Source organism: Natator depressus, chromosome 24 (genome assembly GCF_965152275.1).
Source record: "Natator depressus isolate rNatDep1 chromosome 24, rNatDep2.hap1, whole genome shotgun sequence".
NCBI lineage: Eukaryota > Metazoa > Chordata > Testudines > Cheloniidae > Natator > Natator depressus.
Genome location: NC_134257.1, coordinates 22,041,042 through 22,063,990, shown reverse-complemented (window position 1 = coordinate 22,063,990; position 22,949 = coordinate 22,041,042). Strand labels below are relative to the sequence as shown.

Below are 22,949 nucleotides of genomic sequence, written 5' to 3'. Positions count from 1 at the left end.
GGGTGGGGGAGGCGGGGGGCCGGGGGGAGGGGGCAGTGGGGGGGGCCCGTCCTCTCCCTTTAAATTCCGCCCGCCCCACTCCCGCATGGGACTTGTAAACACGCTGCCCCCGCTTGCCGGGGCCCCGCCCGGCTGCCATTGGCCCGGCCCCTCGCATCTCATTAGCATACATTACGGCTGGAGCAGCCCCAGTGCAGGTGCAGACGGGCCGGGCGCGCGGCGGGTGCGATGGGGCCGGCGCGGTGGGGCCGGGGCCGGGGCCGGGGCCGGGGCCGGGCCATGCTGGCGGCGCTGGGGCTGCTCTGGGCAGCCGGGCGAGGTAGGGGGCGCGGGGGCGCGATCCGGGGGGCCGGGCGGGGAGGGGGCGGGGGGCTGTGGGGCTGGGCAGTGGGGCGCAGCCCCCCCCAGTGGCCATGCCAGGTGCGCGGCTCTCCGGCCCCCCAGCCAGCTCCGGGGGCGGGTCCCTTTGCAGCGGCGCGCGCTGGGCAGTGGGGGGCCCCCAAGCAGCCGCGGTTTTGGAGGGGGGCTCTTGGCTCAACCCCCCCCCGGTTCTGCAATGTGCGGGTCCCTGTAACGGTTGCAGCTGTTGCAGGGCTGGGGTGGGGGGAACAATGCCCCCCCCCCGCCTGCCATTCTGCAGCGGTGCCACCTCTGGGCTTTGTTAGATTCCCCCCCCCCCGCCTTCAAATGATCCTTCGTGCCCCCCGCCCCCGGGGCAGGTCTGTGGGATTAGACCCCCCCCCCCCTCGCCTGGCCTGGGAGCCCCGTGTCACTCGCCCCCCCCCGGGCCCGCCTCTTGCCAGCTTAGCATTCAGAGCCCATAGCAACCCTGCCAGCATCCCTCCTGGGCACCCCACTTCCCAACTGTCCCCCATGCACACCCTGCATTGCGTCCCTGAGCACCCCACTTCATTCCAGCATCCTCCCATGCACCCCCTGCATTGCATCCCTGAGCACCCCACTTCATTCCAGCATCTCCCTATGCACCCCCTGTATCACATCCCCATGAACCCCCATTTTTGGCATGTCTGTGCACCCCACTTCAATCTGGCATCTCCTCCCGCTGCTCCGGACTCGGCCCGTCCTTCGTATTTCTGCGCCCAGACCGTCCATTCCCGATCTGCTTGTGCCTGGCTCCCTGGTGGGAGTTGGGTCCCGACCAGCTGCCGCATCCGTCCCCGCCCCCCCCCCCCCACTCCCCCTTTCTTCCTCTACCCTGTTCTGCTCCTGCCTCTGTCCCAGCCTGGCTCCATGGGCACGGAAATGGCCGAGCGATTTGTCCCTGGATCCTGCCGCGGCCCGGAGCCAGGGTCGGGAGCCAGGGTCAGGGTCGGGGAGCCTGGCAGCCCAAGGGTTGGACGTCGGGTTATTTTCATACATGATTAACGGGGACGCTGAAAAGAAAAAGCGGGAGGAAAATGGCGTTTTCCCCCCCTTCCTCCCCCCTGAATCCCGCTGGCTGCAGATTTCCAGCCTTTGTTCTCCCGGCCCAGCGCTGGGCACCAGCCGCGTCTCCTGGCAGGGCCCAGCCCCCCGGCCATGGGCACCGGCTCCAACTTTAACCTGGCTCCCAACCGGACCCCCGCCTGGCCCGCTTTGCCCAGCTTCCCCGGCCCGTGGTGGCATTTCTGTGCCCTCTGGCCTAGGCCTGGCCCTGCCCCCTGCAGCCACTGTCCCAGTGCTGGGGGGGCACCCAGCAGGTATCCATCCCCCCGCCCCCGCATGGCAAATTGTTCCCTGCCCCCCCTGCCCCATTGCAGCTGTGGGGCGGCTCCAGGATGGAGAGTCGGGGTGGGGCTCAAACTGCGGGCGGGGGGGGAGGGTTAGTGATTAGGGGGATCATCTTCGCCTTCTTCCCGTCCTCTAGCAGGGCTTTGGGGCCAAACTGGGGGGAAGTGGGACCCAGGTGTCCTGGTCCGGCTCCCCCAAAACATTCCGACGCCTCCCTCCCACGGATTGTGTCAGCTGGAGCTGGGAGCCCCAGCCGGGCTGCGGGGGGCTCCGATCCCTGCCCCCCCCTTGTGTGGGACACTCTGATTATGTGAAGCCATAAATTGCTCCCGAGGGGCCGGGTTCGCTTTGGGAGGGGAAAACCGGGGGGAAGCTGCTCCAGGGTCAGCCCTGCGGTGTGGGGGGCTGGGCTCAGAGGAGAGCCCCTCACTCCCTTGGGAGGTTTGCAAGATACCGGACTGGGGGGGACATGTTTGCAGCCACATGGGGGGGGGGGGATCCTCGTGGTCCAGAAGGGCGTTTGAAAGACGCAGCCTCCCCCAGCGGCCTGTGGAGATGTGAGGAGCGGGTGGCCTGCGACACAGTGATGGGGTGGGGGGCGGGCTTATCTTGCCGAGCCAGGCGTCCGTTTGGGGTTAGCGGGGTGGGGGGCCGCCCACAGCACAAGGTGCGTCTCCCCTGTGCGGCGCTGGGCAGGGTTTGGGGTGCTGTGATCCCCGCTTCGATCCGCATGGGGTATCTGGTGCAGGGCCTGGGCTCCAGGGGCCGAAGGTGTGGGGGGGGTCTATACAGGCTTGGGTCCCCTGGCCCTGGGTCTGGCTGCTGGGCCCAAGGAGCCAGCCTTGACGCTGACCCCTGGGACTGGCTGGCGGCCCCTGGGTGTCGCCCTCTCCCTGTGTCCCAGCCCTGGGAGCCGAGGGGTGGGGGGAGCTGGAGCCCGTTGGGGCTCCTGCCCCACCGCTGGGGGGCTCTGGTAGGGCTGGCAGGTGCTGCTGATCTTGGGGACAGCCGGGCGCCCAGACCCACAGTGAGAGACGGGCCCTGCCCTCAAAGGGCTTCCCACCCGGGGAGGGCCCATGTCACACAGCTGGTCAGTGGCAGAGAAGGCACCCGAGTCCCCGCTCTGACCACTCGCTCCCACTCCCTCCTAGGGCTGGGGAGAGAACCCAGGAGTCCTGGGTCCCAGCCACCCCCCGCCCCCAGCTCTAACCATCCCAGTAGGGGAGGCTGGGGGGGACGGGCTGTGGGGGGAAGAGCACTGCCTCCGGGGGGGGGTCTCCCAGCAGGAGGTGGGGTGGGGGCTGTGGGGGGCAGCGCGCTGTGGGGGGCGGGGCGCTGGCTCTGGGGGGTGCTCGCTGTGGGGGGCAGGGCGCTGGCTCTGGGGGGCGTGGGGCTCCCTGTGATGCTCAGCGGGAGCCGTGCCCGCTGACAGCTCCTGGCGCGTGGGGCCAGCTCGTCCCAATTATCTCTTGTAATGAAATCGCCTCTGGGCCAGTGCCCGGCCGACATGTGCCGGCCCCACACCTGTGGCGCCCCACGGTGCCAGCTCCCCCACCCCTGGGAGCCCTGCCGCCCCCACCCTGGCAGCCTCTCCCCGCTGGCGTGCAGCGATGGACGCGTCCCTGGGAACCCGTCCTGAAGAGACGCTCGCTCGGCCTGCCCGCGCCCGGGGGCCAGGTCCAGCGAGCTCCGAACACATCTGCCATCTTCGGGGAGCTGGGACGCGGCCCCTCTGGAGTGGGGGGGGGCTGGTTATACAGGGAACCCTCACCTGGCACAGGACGCGGCCTCTCTGGGGTGGGGGGGGGTGGTTATACAGGGAACACGGCCCCTCTGGGGTGGGGGGGGGCTGGTTATACAGGGACCCCCCACCCGGCGCTGGGACGTGGCCCCTCTGTGGTGGGGGGAGGGCTGGTTATACAGAGACCCCCTCGCCCGGCCCTAGGATGCAGCCCCTGTAGGGTCGGGGGGGCTGTTTCGAAGGGGATGCAGGGGAAATATTGTCTCTGTATGAAACACCGAACTCCTGGTATGACAGGGAGCTGGTTGCTTAGAGCAGGTGGAGCTGGAAGCCAGGACTCCTGGGTTCTCTCCTGGGGGTCACCTGGACCGGTCCGTGCCTCAGTTTCCCTCCCCCCAGTGGCGTGTCCCCGGGGGCTGTGCCAGGAGGAGACAGCCCGTGCAGGCCGCGGGGCTGACAGGCGGCTCTGTCCCCCCCGCACAGCAGGTCCTTATCCCTGCCAGGCAGTGGAGAAAAGGCCATTGTCACCCCACGGCGCCAGCTCCCCCGGGCACTAGCCCCTCCCCTGCCCATCCCCTTGCTATGGCAACTGGCCCCCCCACTAGCCCAACCCTTCATTCCCCGAACTCCCAACCCCCCTGCTCTAGCCACTAGCCCCCTTCCCCCCACCTCCCAGACACGGGGAGAGAACCCAGGAGCCCTGGCTCCCAACCCCCCTTGCTCTAAACACTAGCCCCCCACCTCCCAGAGCCGGGGAGAGAAGTCCTGCTCCCGGCCCCACGCTGGTCTGACCCACTAGACCCACTCCCCTCCCAGAGCTAGCAGGGGGCCGTGGGTCTGGATGAAGGGCACTGGCAGCAGTGAGGTGGGGTGGGGGGAGCCCCCCCCTGGTTTTACTTGGCTGCTTTGCCCCATGTGTGTGCATGGGGCAGCCTGAACTGGAGTTAGGGACCCAGGTGTCCTGGGGACGGAGGGGTCTGTTGGGCACGCAGCAGCCTGATCCAGACTAAGGGACCCAGGCGTCCGGGGTGGGGGTGGGGTGCCGGGCGCTCGCTGGCCGTGGAACAAAGGCCCCTTGTCCGTTCCCATCTTGGCGGTTCTGTGGGCAGTGGTGGGCGCTCCTGGCTTGGCAGGAATGTGTGGGTCAGGGCCGCACCCATGGGGGGTGCCAGCATCCCCCCCCTCCGCTGTCCCGCAAGGAATCTGCCCCTGGAGGGGGCGGGCTGACATCCCTGGGCCCCAGGCCTCTATATGGGCCCCTGCGGGGTGGCTGGTCCCTGTTTCCCCTCCCCCCCAGGGGTTGCTGGGGCACCAGGGCTGGATGGGGTCCAACAGCCTGGACCTGCTGCCAGAGCTGGAATGGCCTTGGCGCTGGCTTAGAGCGGGGGGCTGGGAGCCAGGACTCCTGGGTTCTCTCCCCAGCTCTGGGAGGGGAGTGGGGGCTGGTGGGTTGGAGCAGGGGGGGCTGGGAGCCAGGACTCCTGGGTTCTCTCTCCAGCTCTGGGAGGGGAGTGGGGGCTGACAGAACAAGGAGCCATGGTCTCAAGTTGCAGTGGGATTAGGAAACACTGTTTCACGCGGAGGGTGGTGAAGCCCTGGAATGGGTTCCCTAGGGAGGAGGTGAGATCTCCATCCTTAGAGGTTTTTAAGGCCCAGCTTGACACAGCCCTGGCTGGGATGATTTAGTTGGGGTTGGTCCTGCTTTGAGCAGGGGGTTGGACTAGATACCTCCTGAGTCTCTTCCAACCCTGACCTATGATGCATCAGAGTAGGGGGGCTGGGAGCCAGGACTCCTGGGTTCTATTCCTGCTATTGCCTCACTCCATGATCTTAGTGCCATGTGCCTCAGTTTCCCCACCCGGGGGGGGGGCAGTGCTGGCCAGTGGCTGGAGGTGAATGGGAGCTGCAGACCGGTGGGCAGCTCTCGGGGGGGGGGGGTTTCACTGGCCCCAGGAGGGTTTGCCCCCCCCAGGTCACGAGGGCCGAACTGATCCTCTCCCACCCAGGGGAAGGGGGGGCTGGGAACCCAGGCAGTTCCTCTCTCTCCTTGTGGGGAAGGGGGCTCGAGCTGGCAGAAAAATGGGCCCCATTGTTGGCACTGGCGGGGGGGGCGCAGCCCAAAATATGCCAGGAATCCAGAGCTGCGCCCCCTGGGTGGCTGGGCCAGCCCCACGGAGTTAACTTAGGGCATGGGGGAGCCCAGGGCTGGGCTAGCAGGGGGCTGTGGGTCAGGAGTGAGGGGAACTGGCAGAGCTGGGGGGGGGGCTGCAGGTCGGGAGTGAGAGGCACCGGCAGAATTCGGGGGGCTGCGGGTTGGGAGTGAGGGGAACTGGCAGAGCTGGGGTGGGGGCTACAGGTCGGGAGTGAGGGGAACTGGCGAAGCTGGGGGGGGGCTGCAGGTCGGGAGTGAGGGGAACCGGCAGAGTTGGGGGGGCTGTGGGTCGGGAGGGAGGGGCACTGGCGGAGCTGGGGGGGGGCTGCGGGTCGGGAGGGAGGGGCACCGGCGGGGGGGACGGACTGCGGGTCGGGAGGGAGGGGCACCAGCGGAGGTGGGGGGGGGGCTGCGGGTCGGGAGGGAGGGGCACCGGCGGAGGTGGGGGGGGGGACGGGACTGGTGACCTTGGTGGTGCGAGTGACCTTGACAGTCACAGCTGGCTGCGCCGCGGTCGCCGTGGAAACCCTGCCGGAGGTGGGGGGGCCTGGGGAACAAGCTGACACAGCAATAAACCGCCCCCCCCGCACACCAGGGAGTCCTACAGCCTTGGTGCTTAGCAACGGGCGATGGGGGTGTTGCCACGGCAACCCTGGCTGGCATAGCTGGGATGGTGAGGAGACAGCTGCATGGGGGGGACGGGGGGCCCCCAACTCTGCCGGCCCCGTCGCTCCCAGCAGGAGGCGCTGGGGGGGGACGGGGGGGCGGTGCTGGCTGCGGGGGCTGCCGTGGGGAGAAGGGGTGTGAACTTCGGCCCCAGGGGTGCCCTGCTCTGACCACCGGGCCGTGCTCCCCTCCCAGAGCCGGGAGAGAACCCAGGAGTCCTGGCTGCAGCCCCCCCCCAGTAACAGCCGGTGTTTGCACAGGCCCCGTCCTGCCCCAGGCCTCGAGCCCCATTCCCCACCCCCTGAGCCAGCCAGTGCCCCCCCGGCCGGATCGGGGCCAGCGCCCCAGAGGGGAAAGGCGGCCGTGGCTGGAATATCAATGAGTCCCTGGCGGGAGGGGGGGGGGCACGGCAGGCTGTGGGGGGGGCTGGGGCCCACCCCTTGGCGTTTCCAGGCTCTCTGCGTCCCTCTGGTCAGAGCCCAGGAGCTGTGTGGGGCACCCCCAGGCCTGGGGGGGGTGGATGCTCGTTGTGGGGCTGCAACCCCAGGCTCCCTGTGTTGTGCGTCGCCTTCATTCCTCTGGGTCCAGCCCTTCCGACCCCCCCGGTCGTGGTTTCCCTTTGCTGCTGGCTGCCTGGGGGCTCTGCCCCCCGCGTCTGCCGTCCCCCCCCCACAGCCCCCCCGCCCCTCCCTCCCTCACGTCCTTCCCATCTGCTGCCCCTCGGCTCTGGCCCCAGCGAGGCCGTGAGCAGCCAGGCGGGACCCCCGGCCGGAGCACGGGAGCGACTGGATGGAACCAGCGACGATGTCGCCATTCAGCCCTTCCTGCCCCCCCTTTACCCCCTGTCCTGCCCCCCTGCACCCCCACCTGCCCCCTGTATTCCCCTTCCTGACATTTCTCCCCATTTCTCCCGGCTCGTTCCCGTCCTCCACGGCCTGCGCCCCCTTTCTTCTCCGCTCCGGCCCCTTCGCTGGCCTGTCTTCACCTGCCCGCTGTCCCCACGGGCCACCCCTGTGCCAGGCCCCTCCAGTTACCCCCCATGCCACCCCACTTCCCCCCAGTGCCAGGCCCCTCCACTTACCCCCCCACCCCAGTGCCCCCTGGCGAGCCACCCCTGTGCCAGGCCCCTCCAGTTACCCCCCCACGCCACCCCGGGTACCCCAAAGCGAGAGATGACGCCAAGCTTGGCCTCCGTCGCCCCCTGCTGTTGGGGGCCGAGGGGTGTTAACCTGGGGGGGAGGGGCCATGTGGGTCCCAGGCCCCAGTTCTCTGCCCCCCCCCAATCTCCAGCCCCCCCCATCTCTGCCTCTCAGCCAAATATTTAAGGACTCGGATATGCAAATCTTGGTGGCCGGCTGCCATGGCAACGCCTGATTCACTGGAGCTGAATGGGGCCGTGGGGGGTGGGGAGGAGGCGGGCGGGGCTGCCCAGCGCCCCCTGGAGGGCGTGATGGGAACTGCCCCTGGGACCCAGGAAGTGTGTGTGGGGGATCCCAGCCATGGGGGGTGCAGCCCAGGGCCCCTCATCGGCCTGGGGGTTACCCACAATGCTTCACTGATGCCGCCACTGGGGGGGGGTTGCAGTCTGGTGGGGGAGCTGTGAGGGGGGGTCTAGGCCCATGGGGTGAGGTTATGTGGGGGGCTCTCCCCCGTCCCCCCAGCTGCCATTACCACCCCCTCCCCCGGCCTTTCGCCCCCAGCTCTGCCCAGGCCCCCCCCACCTGGTTATTGACCCCCCCAGCTCAATCCCCCACTAACAGCACCAGCTGATCAGAGCCGTTCCCATGACGACCCATTATGATGTCAAAGGAGGCGGAGACAAAACCTCAAGGGACTTAAAGGGGCAGCACAACCCGCAGCCCCCCCCAGCTCGACCCGCGCCCCTCGCTTCCGACCCGCAGCCCCCCCCAGATCAACCCGCGCCCCTCGCTCCCCACCCGCAGCCCCCCCAGCTCGACCCGCGCCCCTCGCTCCCGACCCGCAGCCCCCCCAATCAACCCGCGCCCCTCGCTCCCCACCCGTAGCCCCCCCAGCTCGACCCGCGCCCCTCACTCCCCACCCGCAGCCCCCCCAGCTCGACCCGCGCCCCTCACTCCCCACCCGCAGCCCCCCCAGCTCGACCCGCACCCCTCGCTCCCCACCCGCAGCCCCCCTGCTCGACCCGCGCCCCTCGCTTCCGACCTGCAGCCCCCCCAGATCAACCCGCGCCCTTCGCTCCCCACCCGCAGCCCCCCCAGCTCGACCCGCGCCCCTCGCTCCCCACCCGCAGCCCCCCCAGCTCGACCCGCGCCCCTCGCTCTCCACTCGCAGCCCCCCCAGCTCGACCCGCGCCCCTCGCTCCCCACCCGCAGGCCCCAATCTGCTGGCGCCCCTCACTCCTGACTTGCTGCCCCCCCCCCAGCTCAGCCAGTGCCCCTCACACCCCACCCGCTGGCGCCCCCGACTCCCCACCTGCAGCCCCTGCTCTTGGAGCCGGTGGGGAGTCCCACTGTTGTGGGGAACTTTGCTGGCCTCAACCCAGTGCAATGGGCTGGTGACCGGATCCGAGTCCTCGCTCCCACTCCCTTCGCCCAGCACCCGGCCTGCCCTCGAGGGCTCCCCGTCCTCCCTCCCGTGGGGCAGAGTCCCCGTAACCCCGACCAGGCTGGGCCCGGGAGGGGTCCGGGGCTCTCTCTGCTCGGGGCGCTCAAGCAAATGCAACTGATTAAACCAGCCAATGAAAACTAAGGAGGAAATGGGGCAGGAAAAGCCGTCGTCCCGCTGAGTGGCCCCGGGACCCCACACCCAGCCCCAGCCCCACCCTGCCTCCAGCGCAGCTCCCTGGGCCCCTGCTCTCCCCTTAGCTCTGCCCCTCTGGCCTAGCTCCCACAGGGGGCGGGACCCCCCGGCCTCCTGACTCCCTCATTGGCCTGCCTGCCCTATCAATCAGGCTGACCTGGAGGGCTGGCCTCTCCCCATTGGCCCTGGGGCCTGTCAGTCTCGGTCCTGGTTTCCCATCAGCCCGCCCCCTTTCTATTGGTAGTGGGAGCTCGCCAACCAACCCCCCCCACGTGTCAGTGCGGGGCCAACAGTCCCCCGGGCCGCCATCTGCCTTGTACAAGAGAGGGCGGCCATGTTGGTCCGCGTTGCCAAGGGGCGGCCATGTTGGTCCGCGTTGCCAAGTGTCTGTGTCGCTAAGGGGAGGCCATGTTTGTTGCTAGGTGATGATAGCAAGATGGCAGCCGTTTCCGTTGACATGGCCCTTGGATGGCCACATCTGTTGGAGCAAGTGAGGAGCCGACAGCTTTCTGTCCGTCCCAGAGGGGCAGCCGTCTTTGCACGGATGGAGAAAGAGGGCAGCCACGCAGGGGCGGCCATGTTTGTTTCTGTTTCACAAGGATGAGGAAGCCATCTTTGTCTGGCGGGCGGAGAGCGTGATAGGGCCGCCGTGTTTTTTTACATTGTGGAGAGGGAGATGATGGTGAGTTTGTTGACATCACCTAGAGAGAGAAAATGACCATTTGTGTTGACGCTGAAGAGACAGGGCGGTCATTTGGGTCAACGTTGCGTTGACAGAAAGGCGGCCATTTGGGTCTACGTTGCCCAAAGCGTAGTGCGGCCATTTTGATTGATGCTGGAGAGACAGGGCGGCCGTTTTGGTTGACATCACGTTGATGGTAGGGCGGCCATTTTGGTTGACATCACGTTGGGGGTAGGGCGGCTGTTGGGTTGACGGACGTCGCGTTGAGGGAAGGGCGGCTGTTTCGGTTGACATCACATTGAGGGTAGGGCGGCCGTTTTGGTTGACATCACGTTGAGGGTAGGGCGGCTGTTGGGTTGATGGACGTCGCGTTGAGGATAGGGCGGCCATTTTGGTTGAGATCACATTGAGGGAAGGGCGGCTGTTGGGCTGATGGACGTCGCGTTGAGGGAAGGGCGGCCATTTGGATCGACGTTGCCCAGCGAGAGGACGGCCATTTTGGCGGACGCGAGAGGTGGTGTGAGAGGTGTCGGCCATTGTAATTTACACTGCATAATACACAGCCGTGGGTGGGAGTGAAGCAGGAAGTGACACGAGGCATGGCTTCCTGGGTACGCACCGGGAGAGAGGTTGGGCCAAAGACAGGAAGTGGCCTCATGGCAGAGGTCAAAGGTCACATGACAGTTGCCATCGGCCTCTCTTGTGGGCTGGGAAAGCGGCGGAAATAGCAGCATGAACTGGCCCTGGCCTCTTCTGGGCCAATGGGGGATCAAGGATGTTTTAGCCCCACCTTATCGGTATAGGACACGCCCCTGTTCCAACAAGCCCCGCCCCCTGCTTCCATGCCACATGTAACAAATCACTGCAAAATCTCAGGGAGGTGGGGAGCTGGCGGCCCTGGGTCTGGGTGGGGGCTGAGGGGGGGGATCCTCTCCCCGGGGGCTGGGGTCATTGCAAACCAGGAGGCCTGTGCAGGGGCGGGGGGCACACGATGGTGCCCCCTGCATGGCAGAGATGCCACCCCCCCTGGTCCCAGGCCGGCCCCAGGATCGGTTCCCCCGGCACTGCCTGCAGCGTGTCCCTCCCGGGCCATTCACCAGCTAGCGTTGGGGCAGCGCCGGCGCCCGGGGCGGCTCAGGAGGGCAGAGGGCCCGGGCCCGTCTGTTCCACTCCATGCACCCCCTACGGTCATCGCCGCGTCGGGCAGGACCGGGTCACCCTGGACCAGCCGGGCAGGGCTTTGTCCCTAAACCCTGCGGCGCCGGGGGCTCTCAGAGCCTGCACCGGGCTGAACGCCCCGGGAGTGGGGGGGTTTCCGCTAGCGCCCTGCCTGGCTTGTCCTGCCGTGATCCCCGGCCTCACGAGAACGGCCCCCGGCCTTGGCGGACCAGTCAGCCGCCCGCTCGGCCAGGTGCGCCCCGGGATTTCCCCTTTGCGCCTCGTGTCACGGAGTCCCCGGGCGATGCCCTGGAACTGCTCCCCATGAAGCCAGGCAGGACTCTGGGGAAGTCTCCTCTCGGGGAGCAGCCTGTCCGCAGGACACACAGCTCCCCCGGCTCCACCTTCCTGGGTCTGACCCCGGAGCATTCAGCATCCTCTGCCCCTCCGTGTGCTTCCCACAGCCAGTCCACCCGGGCGGGGTCCTGGGGAAGCCAGAGGGTCCTGCACCCCAACTTCGCAGTCAGACGTGGCTCTCAGCCAGCCAGTAACACAGAAGGTTTATTAGACGACAGGAACATGGTCTAACACAGAGCTTGTAGGTGCAGAGAACAGGACCCCTCAGCTGGGTCCATTTTGGGGGGCAGTGAGCCAGACAACCCCGTCTGCCCTTCACTCCATGTCCCAGCCAGCCCCAAACTGAAACTCCCTCCAGCCCCTACTCGTCCTCTGGGCTTTGTCCCTTTCCCGGGCCAGGAGGGCTCCTGATTCCTTTGTTCTCCAACCCTTTAGCTCTCACCTTGCAGGGGGGAAGGGCCCAGGCCATCAGTTGCCAGGAAACAGGGTGTCGGCCATTCTCTGTGTCCAGACCCCTGCACACACCTGCCCTCCAGGGCTCTGCAAGGACCATACACCCTTATCCCACCACCTAGAGACTTAAGAACTGCCTAGGGGAAACTGAGGCACCCCCACACTGTTCAGAGGAAACATTAAGAACAGTCCCACTTCGTCACACCTCGGTCGGCTCTGAGCAGTTCTGTTGCTTTCTGGAGACACTCTCCAGGGCTGTCCCCCTCCTCCCAAAAGCGCGGCCCCCCCGTGAACTGGACCCAGGAGTCCATCCGGGGCCTCGCCAGTGCTGAGCAGAGTGGGGTGGCAACCTCCTGTGTCTCGCCCCCCTCTGCCGGTCTCAGCCTTGCTCCGGCGGCCTGGCACCGCAGGCGCCCGGTCAGTATCTCCCTTTCCCTGACCCCGGGCTGGGTTGGGCACATGTCCTCAGGGAGCTGGTTTGGGCCCAGTTCTCCCGCGCGTCGAGGTCGTTGTGACGCTGGTGGGTTTGATGAGGGCCCTCAGCGCCATAGGGGACCGCGGAGGGGTGTGGGGGTGTCCGTGTGGCAGCGTGGCTCCACCCCCGACCCCCGGTCTCTCCCTGACCCCCGCTCTCGCCCGCCCAGCCCTGGCGCAGGAGGTGCAGACGGAGAACATGACGGTGGTGGAGGGCGGCGTGGCCGAGATCAACTGCCGGCTGCACCGGTACGACGGCTCCATCGTGGTAATCCAGAACCCGGCCCGGCAGACGCTCTTCTTTAACGGCACGCGGGGTGAGGGGCCGCCGGACGGGGGGAGGCCGGGCATGTGGGTAATGGGCTGGCAGGCAGGGGTGGGGCGGGGAACATGGGGTAAGGGGCCGCCGGGCGGGCAGGGGGCCTGGCATGCAGGTAAGGGGTTGCCGGGTGGGGGGGCGGGGCACGCGAGGTAAGGGGTCGCCGGGCGGGGGGAGGCCGGGCATGTGGGGTAGTGGGCTGGCAGGCAGGCGGGGGCCCAGGCACGCGAGGTGAGGGGTCGCCGGGCGGGGGGAAGCGGGGGGTCCGGGGGCAGCCGCTGAGCCCATCCCCGTCTCCCCAGCCCTGAAGGACGAGCGGTTCCAGCTGGTGGAGTTCACCCAGAAGCAGGTGCGGATCCTGCTCTCCGACGTCCGGCTGGAGGACGAGGGCGGCTACTTCTGCCAGCTGTACACCGACGACACGCACCACCAGATCGCCTCGCTCACCGTGCTGGGTGCGTGGGGCCGGGACGGGACGGGAGGGGCGGGTGGCTGCGGGGTCGGGGGGCTGGGATGGGGCGGGGGTGTAGCTGGGGGCCCCAGGGGGGCTATTGAAAAGGACAGGGGGCGGCTGCTCTGGGGATTCTGGGAGGGGATTGGGGGTGGCTTTCCCAGGGGGAAGGGGGGTGCTCTGGGAAGGGACAAGAAGTGGCTGCCCCAAGGGCCTCTGGGACGGGATAGTGGGGGGCGGCTGCCCTGGGGGATTCTGGGAAGGAATGGGGGGGGCGACTGCCCTGGGGGGATTCTGGGACAGGATGGTCGGGGGCGACTGCCCTGGGAGATTCTGGGAAGGGATGGGGGGGGCTGCCCTGGGGGATTCTGGGACGGGACTGGGGGTGGCTGTCCCAGGGGGAAGGGAGGTGCTCTGGGAAGGGACAAGAAGTGGCTGCCCCAAGGGCCTCTGGGACGGGATAGTGGGGGGCGGCTGCCCTGGGGGATTCTGGGAAGGGACAAGAAGTGGCTGCCCCAAGGACCTCTGGGAAGGGATGGGGGGCGGCTGCCCTGAGGGATTCTGGGAAGGGATGGGGGGCAGCTGCCCTGGGGGGATTCTGGGACAGGATAGTGGGGGTGGCTGCCCTGGGGGATTCTGGGAAGGGACGTGGGGGGTGGCTGCCCTGGGGGGATTCTGGGACGGGATGGTGGGGGGGGTGGCTGCCCTGGGGGATTCTGGGAAGGGACGAGGGCCCAGCCCCAGTGACCCCCCTGTGTCTCTGCAGTGGCCCCCGAGAACCCCACAGTGGAGGTGAAGGAGCAGGCGGTGGAGGGCGGGGAGGTTGAGCTGACGTGCGTCGTGCCCCGGTCGCGCCCCGCGGCCACCCTGCGCTGGTACCGGGACCGGCGGGAGCTGCGAGGTGAGGGGGGCAAGGGGCCTATTCCCCGCTAGGGGCGTGGGCCGGCTGGGGGGCCGGGGAATGGGGCGGGGGGTCTGTCCCCTCCGGGATGAGGCGGCTGGCTCGGGGTTTGGGGGTGGGGCAGGGCCGTCCCCTGCAGGGCTGGCGGGGGGGCTGGGGGCCGGGCGGGGTCCCCCTGAGTCGCTCACCCCGGGCGCGCCGTGGCAGGACTCAGCAGCCGGGAGCAGCTGGGGAAGGTTTTCCGGGTCAGCTCGTCGGTGCGGCTGCGGGTCGAGCGCCGGGACCACGGGGCCATCGTGACGTGCGAGGCCACGCACCCCGCCCTGCGCGGGCAGCGGAAGCAGACGCAGTACGTGCTGGATGTGCAGTGTAAGTGCGGGGGGAGAAATGGGGGGCAGAGAAGGAAGGGGGGCAGGGCGCAGATGGGGGTGGGGGTAAGGGGGGTTGGGGCGGGGTGGGGTGAGGGGGGAAAGGCAAGGATGGGGGAGAGGGGTGGGGGGCAGGGAGGCGCTGGGGATGGGGCTGCCCTGGGGGGCGCGTTCCTCATGTCACAGTCACGTGTGGGGTTGGGCTGGGAGCTGTGGCAGTGGGTCGGGGGTGGTGTGTGGCCGTGGGCTGCTTTGGGTTGTGAGTGTGCAGAGGGGCGAGTTGTGGGGTGGTTTTGGGTGCACGGGGTGGGGGGTGGGGGGCTGGGGCTGAGTTGTGAGAAGCTGGAGCCGTGTTGTGTTGTCCTGTGTGCGTCGGGTGTTGCGGGGGGCAGCGTGTTGTTGTTTTGTGTGGGTTGTCGGGGGGTCGTAGGCTGCCATGTTGCTGAGGGAGTTCAGGGGCTGTTGGCGGAGGCGGGGAGTTGTCGTGTTGTGGTGTCGTGCTGGGGGACGCACCGGGCGTGTGCTGGGGTTGTGCGGATGGAGTGAGCTGTGCTGTTCTGGGGGAGTGTCGGGTTGTTGTGATGCTGGGGGTCACAGGATTGTGGTGGTGTTGGGTTGCTGGCGGGGGGATGGGGGTGTTGTGTTGTGTTGTCGGGTTGTGGTGGTGTCGGACTGCTGGGGGGACATGGGGGCATTGTGTTGCTGGGTTGTGGTGTCGTGCTGGGGGGCGCACGGGGCGTGTGGTGGCGTTGTGTGGCCAGGGTAAGCTGGACTGTTTTTAGGGTGTGCGGGGGGGTTGGGTTGTCGCGTTGTGGGGTTGCGCAGCGGCCGGGCTCCCTGTGCAGCCGCCCTCGTCTTCTCCCCGCAGACTCGCCCACGGCGCGGATCCAGCCCAGCCAGGCCGTGCTGCGTGAGGGCGACACCCTGCTCCTCACCTGCGTCGTCAACGGCAACCCGCTGTGAGTGACCCGCAGGGGGCCGCGGGCTGTGTGTCGGGGCACTGCTGCGGGGAAGCTCGCAGCGCCAGGTGTGACCCGAGGTGCCTGGGGCAGCTCTCCCTGGAAATGCCAAGGTCAGGGCCTGGGCCCCAAGTCGAAGTCCGAGGGCTTCAGCCCAGGGCAGTGGGGCTCAGGCGGGTCTCGGGGTCCTTAGTAATTTTCGTTGTCAGAAGGGGCTCGCGGTGCGATAACGTTTGAGGCCCCGTTACAGGGGAAAGCACAGGGAGACAGTTGTCAAACGATAAAGCAACCAGATACCTGCAGACACTTCAGAGTCCCGAGATCAGGATCCCAGCAGTAGTGGTGAGTTTGCTGGCTTGCAGGTCCCTCTGGAACACAACCACACACAGCTGGGATGGGTCATTGCGTCCTTTGCTCCAGAGGGAAGACGTGGGACTGACGACACAACGGAGAAGATGCAGCTGCCCTTTATATTTTAGGGCCCTACCACATCCAGGGCCATGGATCATGAAATCTGGTCTCCCCCGGGAAATCTGGTCTCCTGTGGGCTTTCACCCTATACAATACAGATATCACGGGGGAGGCCAGCGTTTCTCGAATTGGGGGCCCTGACCCAAAAGGGAGTTGCAGGGGGGTCCAAAGGTTATTTTAGGGGGGTCGCAGTATTGCCACCCTTACTTCTGCGCTGCCTTCAGAGCTGGGTGGCTGGAGAGCGGCGGCTGGTGGCCGGAGAGCCGTGGCTGGTGGCCGGGCGCCCCGCTCTGGAGGAGGCAGTGCCCCGCCAGCAGCCGCGCAGAAAGTAAGGGTGGCAGCACTGCACCCACCCCCTACAATAACCTTGCGCCCCCCCCTACTCCTCTTTGGGTCAGGACCCCGACAAGTACAGCGCCGTGAACTTTCAGATTTCAGTAGCTGAAATCGTGACATTTATGATTTTTAAAATCCAGTGACCGTGCAATTGAGCAAAATGGACCATGAATTTGGGAGGGCCCCATTTATATTCCTTTTGCCGTGTGGCTGGCACGTCCTGTGTCCTGAACACAAGCTGCGCAGCACATGGCAAGGAAAAGCCTGTACCGGACGTGCCTTGCTGACCCATCAGGTGTATCCCCTGGCTCCTTTCAGGGGGTTCATTGTACAGCTGATGACCCTTGGTGGGCCATGGATCAGGCTGGGCAGTGCTGAGGTGTCCCCCAGAAACACAGCACAAGTTTGGAAATGCAGCTCTAGCCTGTGTGTGTCTAACTCACACTACGAAGGAGAGACAAACACGGAAAGCAGAGCATCACACTCGGCAAATCATAGCACTGTCACAGATTCCTCACACGGCAGATCTGGCACGAGTCACTGCCACGTTCTGGGACTGGTGTCAATAGTATCATAAAGTGTCCCCCATATTTCATACAGCCTCACACCAGGGTCTCCAGCTGTGGGCACTGCTGCGGGGAAGCTCACAGTGCCAGATGTTCCCAGAGGCTGGGATATGGGGGGCCGCATGTCTCAGTCCCGGGGGTGTGTGTGTCAGGAATCCTGCATCACCCGGTGATCCGTGCTGCTGCCCATCATCCTGGTATTGGGCTGGCCCTGCCCGCTGGCGCCAGGGGACGGATCGCAGCTCTGTGAGCCGGGCAGGGCCTGGCCCAGCTCACCGCCCCCTCCCCGGTGTCTGTCCCCGCAGCCCCACTGAGATCACGTGGAGCCGGGCGAACGACTCGCTGCCCGAGCGGGTGCAGATCCAGGGCGCGGAGCTGACCCTGCCAGCGCTGAACCCGGGGGACAACGGCACCTACGCCTGCCAAGCGGCCAACAAACACGGCCGCGCCTCCGACCAGTATGTGCTGGTGGTCTACGGTAAGGAGCCCCCGGCGCCCCGCACTCCCGACCCGCAGCCCCCGGCGCCCCTCACTCCCGACCTGCGGCCCCCAGCGCCCTGCACTCCCGACCCACAGCTCCCCGTTGACCTGAATTTATGGGGCTAATTACGGCTCGCCAATGAGCTGACCAGAAGATATGTAGGTTCTTGTCCCGTTTCAGGCTGCAGGGTTGGAGAACACAGAGTTTTCCATGTTGTGGGTGGGCTCTCGGGGTGTGTGGCCAGGACACTTATACTGAGGACAATACCAAAATTTCAAGATCTTCATTCAAACGAATGGAAGGATAATCAAAGGTCTAAAGCAATCACAAAGCAGTCATGCAATGCTGTGGTCCCTGGCGGGAACCGCTCTATTCTCAAAGACGATTTAAACGAGCAAACTCACCCCCTTCCCTGGAGACCTGGTCAGGGGCGACAGAGGAGCAGCCTTGTCCCTGGCACCTCCGATGAATTCAATGGTCCAGGTTCCCCCAGTTGGCAGAGATCAGGGTCGAGTGGCTAAGCTGTAGTGTCAAAGCAGAGCTAATAGCTTGGCAGAAGATAGAAAAAGCGACCCCTCGACACGGTTTTATAGGGTCCTGGCACTGCCCTGGATTTTCATATCAGTTCCCAGCAGTTCCCAGCCTGCCAGGCCCAAAGCTTATATCCTCACCCAGCTAAATCTTTGGGGTCCCTTATTCTTTAGGCTCACACGTCTTCATACACGTTAGTATCGATTATCTCATCCCCAAAACCATTATCTTTGGCCTAAACCATGGTGTCCCTGCTCGGCGGTGAACCCGGCGGTCACTGGTCCCTTCCAAACGCATGGGAAACACGTTCAGGTCTCTCTTCCGGTCTCCCCTTCCCCAGACTCAAAAGGGAAACCGAGGCTGTTTCTCTAGGCCAAAGGTTACAAACACTTACACCGACTCGCTGGAGCTAATGGGACAGGCCTGGAGGTTCCTTGTTTTACAGCCAGGTGTTATGAGCAACAGAGACGAATTCGGTATCAACAAAACCCAAAGAAAATAACACTAGAATCAGTCAAACCAATGAAGAAAACACATTATGCAAACTAGCCTCAATGGCTGCCCCCCCTGCGCTCCTCACTCCCGACCCCCAGCCCCCTGCCCCCCCGGCGCCCCTCACTCCCGACCTGCAGCCCCCTGCCCCTCTGGTGCCCCTCACTCCCATCCCAGTGCCCCCGGCCTCCCAGCGCCCCTCACTCCTGACCCGCAGCCCCCTGCCCCCCCCGGCGCCCCTCACTCCTGACCTGCAGCCCCCTGCCCCTCTGGTGCCCCTCACTCCCGACCCGCAGCCCGTAGCGCCCCTCATTTGCGACCCGCAGCCCCGACTCACAGCCCCCGTCCCCCCAGTGCCCCTCACTCCCGACCCGCAGCCCCCCCCAGTGCGGCCGGTGCCCCTGAAGTGCCCAGGGCACAGTGCAGAGCAATGGGGGGCTGTGGGGGGCAGCACCGGCAGGAGGGGGCGGCCCGATGCAGGGCGAGTGAATGGTGCCATGTGGCCCAGGCCTGCGTCGCCCCCCAATGGGCTCGCTGCCGGGGACCCCCCGGTCCCCCTGGGTCCTGCCCCCCCCGACAGCAGCCGCCGGCAGTGGCCCCGATCCCGGGGGGCGAGACCTGGCTCCGTGCCAGGGACCCCCCGTCCCGTCTCCAGTGCAGAGCGGGGAGGGGGGGGTCCAGGCCCGGTCCCTGCTGACCCCCCCCTCCCGCCCCCAGACCCCGGGGCCATCGTGGAGGCCCAGACCTCAGTGCCCTACGCCATCGTGGGCGGCATCCTGGCCCTACTGGTCTTCGCCGTCATCTGCGTCCTGATCGGCCTGGTGTGGGGCTCCATCCGGCAGAAAGGTACGGGGCGCGGCGGGGGGGGGCGGGGCAGGGAGGGGCCGGGCCAGAGGGGGTGGGGTGGGGAGGGGAGTGGACAGAGTGGGAGGGGGCGGGGCAGTGGGGGTGGGGCTGGGGCCGGAGGGGGTGGGGCACTGAGGGGAGGGGAGGGGACAGGGCCGGAGGGGGCGGGGCACTGAGGGGAGGGGAGGGGACAGGGCCGGGGGGAGGGGAGGGGACAGAGCCGGAGGGGGCGGGGCGGGGAGGGGAGGGGAGGGGACAGGGCAGAGGGGACGGGGCCGTGAGGGGAGGGGACAGAGCCGGAGGGGGCGGGGCAGTGGGGAGGGGCCAGGCCAGAGGGGGCGGGGCCGGACCGCCCCCCCTCACTTCTCCCCCTGGCAGGCTCCTACCTGACGCATGAGGCCAGCGGGCTGGACGAGCACGGCGAGGTGCGCGAGGCCTTTCTCAACGGCGGGGGCAGCCACAAGCGCAAGGAGGAGTTCTTCATCTGAGCCGGGGCGCGGAGCCGGGCGAGCCGGGCCGAGCCGGGAGCCTCCGGACCAGCCCGTCGAGCCGCGGCCGAACCCCGGGGCTGGGGGGCTGGTTTAATTTCTGAAACCAAGGCCTCTGTGCCAGCAGCCTGGGGTTCCAGCCCTGCCCCTGGGCTGTGAGGCCCCGCCTCCAACAAGAAGCCCCACCCCTATGCAGTAAGACCACGCCCCTGGGCTCTGAGGCCCCGCCTCTGACAAGAAGCCCCGCCCCTATGCAGTAAGACCATGCCCTTGGGCTGAGGCCCCACCCACCCTGTGTGAAGGTCCCCACTCCAGGGACCCAAGGTGGTATCGTTTGCCCAGGAAGATGGGGGGTCGGGTGGGGTGGGGGGCTGAAGCAGGGGGTTCTGGCCTCACCCACAATACAATGGGGGTGGCCACGCCCCTTTGATAGGGGGGCAGTTCTCCAGGGAAACAGGGAGGGCGTGGAGACCGTGGGGTGCTTTTGTAAACAGCTTAACTGTGCCACGACTGGATGGGGGATGGAGTCCCTCCCCCCGCGGGGCCCGGACTCCTGGGTTCTATCCCCGGCTCCAGGAGGGCGTTGGGGGGTTTACGGGGGTGGAGGGGTCGGGGGCTGGGAGCCCGGACTCCTGGGTTCTATCCCTGGCTCCAGGAGGGCGTTGGGGGGGTTACTGGGGTGGAGGGGGGGGCTGGGAGCCCGGACTCCTGGGTTCCATCCAGGGCTCCCATATTCCTGCTGTGGGCCTTAAAAGCAGGTTGGACTCTTTCTTTAAAGCCATGATTGTTGGGGGTGGGGGGGGGTGTCTCTCTGTCCATTAGTGTCTGTCCGTCCTCGTCATGTGACGTCCTCACCAAGCACAACAGCCTGAGACGGGGCCGGGGGGGGGCGGAGGAGCTGGGGGGCTGGGGCTTCTTGCCCCACCCCCAGGAACTCGCCTGCCATGGGGCACCCCCGGGCCCAGAGGGGGCGAATGGGGCAAATCCAGATTTCACCCTCCTCCCCGCCAGTGCACCAGCCCCTCGGCTGCCCCCAGCGCTGGGGGTGCTGCCAGGGTGGGGGTGGGGCATGCTCGCTCCTCACAGGCGGGGCACAGCACCCCCCCCCCGCCCCCCGGGCATCGGAGAAGCCGGACCCTGAATCCCCTGGGTTACATTGGGAAAGAGCTTCCCCATCACAGCCTGCCAGCGAGCGGGGACCCCCCTCCCAGCGCCGGGCAAGGGGTCCCCCTATAACCTGCCCCCACCCCTACCCCAGAGGGGCCGCGTCCTATGCCGGGCGAGGGGTCCCCCTATAACCCGCCCCCACCCCAGAGGGGCCATGTCCCAGTGCCGGGCGAGGGGTCCCTGTATTACCAGCCCCCACCTCACCCCAGCGGGGCCACGTCTCCTCCCCGATCCTCTCTGACCCCCCCACGTCCCTGACTTCCCCCCAGATCCTCATGCCCCCCAGCCCCCCCCTTTGTCCGGAAGAACCCCCCGTTGGGTCCCAGCCCCGTCTCTGGCTGGAGGTTATTTTCTAGCGTGTGTGTCGCGGGAGGGGAGAAGGGAAACGAATGGGAGAGATAATAATTAATATATAACCGGGGTGGGGAGAGGGGGCTCTGTGGGGGGGCCAGGCCCCCCCACCCCGAGACTGTTCCCCCGCCCCCGCCGCAGCCTGAACGTTAATATATATGTAAATATCTGTCGCCTTTTAACCGCCTTTGATACTTCAATAAACTCCCCGATTAATTCTTTTAACCCGAGTGGGGGCAGAGACCTGGTTTGTGGGGTCCGGCCTGGGGGACCCCCTGTTCCGCCTTCAGAAAGTGTCAGACGGGGCCTAAAAATCACAGCTTGGGGTTGAGAAATGAGGGACGCGGGTTGAGTGAGATCCCGGGTTTCTTCGAGGCGAAATCCCGAGGGGGCTGAAGAAAAATCACAGGCTCCCCCCAAATCACGGGCCCCCCCTCCAGACTCGCGGGGGGCAATGGGCAGAACCAGGCTGCACCAGACAAACGTGACCCAACGTGGCCCTTCCTCGGGCCAGGGCAGCTGCCAGCACTGGGGCCCAGCCTCCTACCCCACTGCCCCGCTCAGCCCCCCATGGCTCCCGCAGGCCCCCGGGGAGCAGCGCGAGGAGCCAGCTGGGTGGTGGGGCTTGGGGCAGTGGCTGAGAACAGGAATGGTGGGACCCCCACCCCAGCAACCCTCCCATGGCGGGGACACAGGGCAGGGCCCCAGATAGCAAGGGGGCGGGGGGGCTGGGAGCCAGGACGCCTGGGTTCTCTCCCCAGTTCTGGGAGGGGAGTGGGGTCGAGTGGTCAGAGTGTGTGGGGGGGTGGGGGCTGGGGGCTGGGACGCCTGGGTTCTCTCCCCAGTTCTGGGAGGGGAGTGGGGACTAGTGGTCAGAGTGGGGGGCGGGGCTGGGAGCCAGGACGCCTGGGTTCTCTCCCCAGTTCTGGGAGGGGAGTGGGGTCGAGTGGTCAGAGTGTGTGGGGGGGTGGGGGCTGGGGGCTGGGACGCCTGGGTTCTCTCCCCAGTTCTGGGAGGGGAGTGGGGACTAGTGGTCAGAGTGGGGGGCGGGGCTGGGAGCCAGGACGCCTGGGTTCTCTCCCCAGTTCTGGGAGTGGAGTGGGGTTTAGGGGCAACGACAGACTCCAGGGCTGCCCCACAGCCCTGCTGGTGCCCCTCAATCCTGACCCCCAGCCCCATGGCGGGGGCGGGGGGTTATTCAAGCACCAGCGCTCGCGTCCAGAGTTTTAAAGTGTCATTTTAATCACGTTCAAGCTGGGGGCGCTGGCCCATGCCCCCCCCCGCACCCCCCATTTAAAGGGCCAGGCCCCTCCCACAGAACTACAATCCCCAGATTTTAAGCAATAAGAAATCAGCCCCCCCACCCCCCGCAAAAACAACACGACAGCCCCCGGCCCCGCAAGGATTTACACGCAGAGGAGATGAAATTAAAGGGCTGAGAGCAGATTGCAGGGAATCAGCATGGGGGGGGGCCCAGTTTAGGGGGACCCCCCTCAGGCTGCCCTAGCCCCTCCCCCACCACATTGATTACAGTCTCCCAATTAGAAAAGCAAATTAAATCAGTTTAGATGTTAAGGGGGGGGGATCCAGGCCTCTGGAGATTGGGGGGGTCTCTGGTGACTCCTGCAGGGGTGAATTTGGGGGTGGAGGGAGGTTTGCATTTTGGGAGGGTTCCATGAACAACCCCCTCCCCCATAACAAACCTCGGGGTTGGCTCCCACCTCGAATGCCGATATCCCCAAAACCAAGCTCCCAGCCCCCTAAAATCAGAGCCCCCCCAATAGATCACCCAGGGGGGGCTCTTGAAATGCAAGGGGAGTTGGGCAGGTCAAACTGCCCCCCCCCCAAGCTCAGGGGAACCAGTGCCCCAAGATCCACCCCCCAACCCAAAAGAATGATACAAGCCCCCCACCCCAAAGTAGCTCCCCACCCCCCATACTGGCTCTATTTGCAACAACTACATATAGAAACTGCCCCATAATAAGCCTCCCCTCAGAAAACGCAGCTGAGCCCCCAATAATTTCCGGCCC

At 66.6% G+C, this 22,949-nt stretch overlaps 1 protein-coding gene across 1 annotated transcript; it reads left to right on the top strand.

Annotated features, from left to right (window-relative positions):
• Window positions 1-256: 256 nt before the first annotated feature.
• CADM4 (cell adhesion molecule 4) lies at window positions 257-19,721 on the top strand. Its single transcript, XM_074938164.1, has 9 exons — window positions 257-319; window positions 12,363-12,509; window positions 12,814-12,966; window positions 13,729-13,863; window positions 14,071-14,232; window positions 15,100-15,190; window positions 16,869-17,041; window positions 18,785-18,913; window positions 19,292-19,721. The coding sequence occupies exons 1-9, from the start codon at window positions 280-282 to the stop codon at window positions 19,399-19,401; spliced, it is 1,140 nt and encodes a 379-aa protein (XP_074794265.1). The 5' UTR covers window positions 257-279; the 3' UTR covers window positions 19,402-19,721.
• Window positions 19,722-22,949: the final 3,228 nt, after the last annotated feature.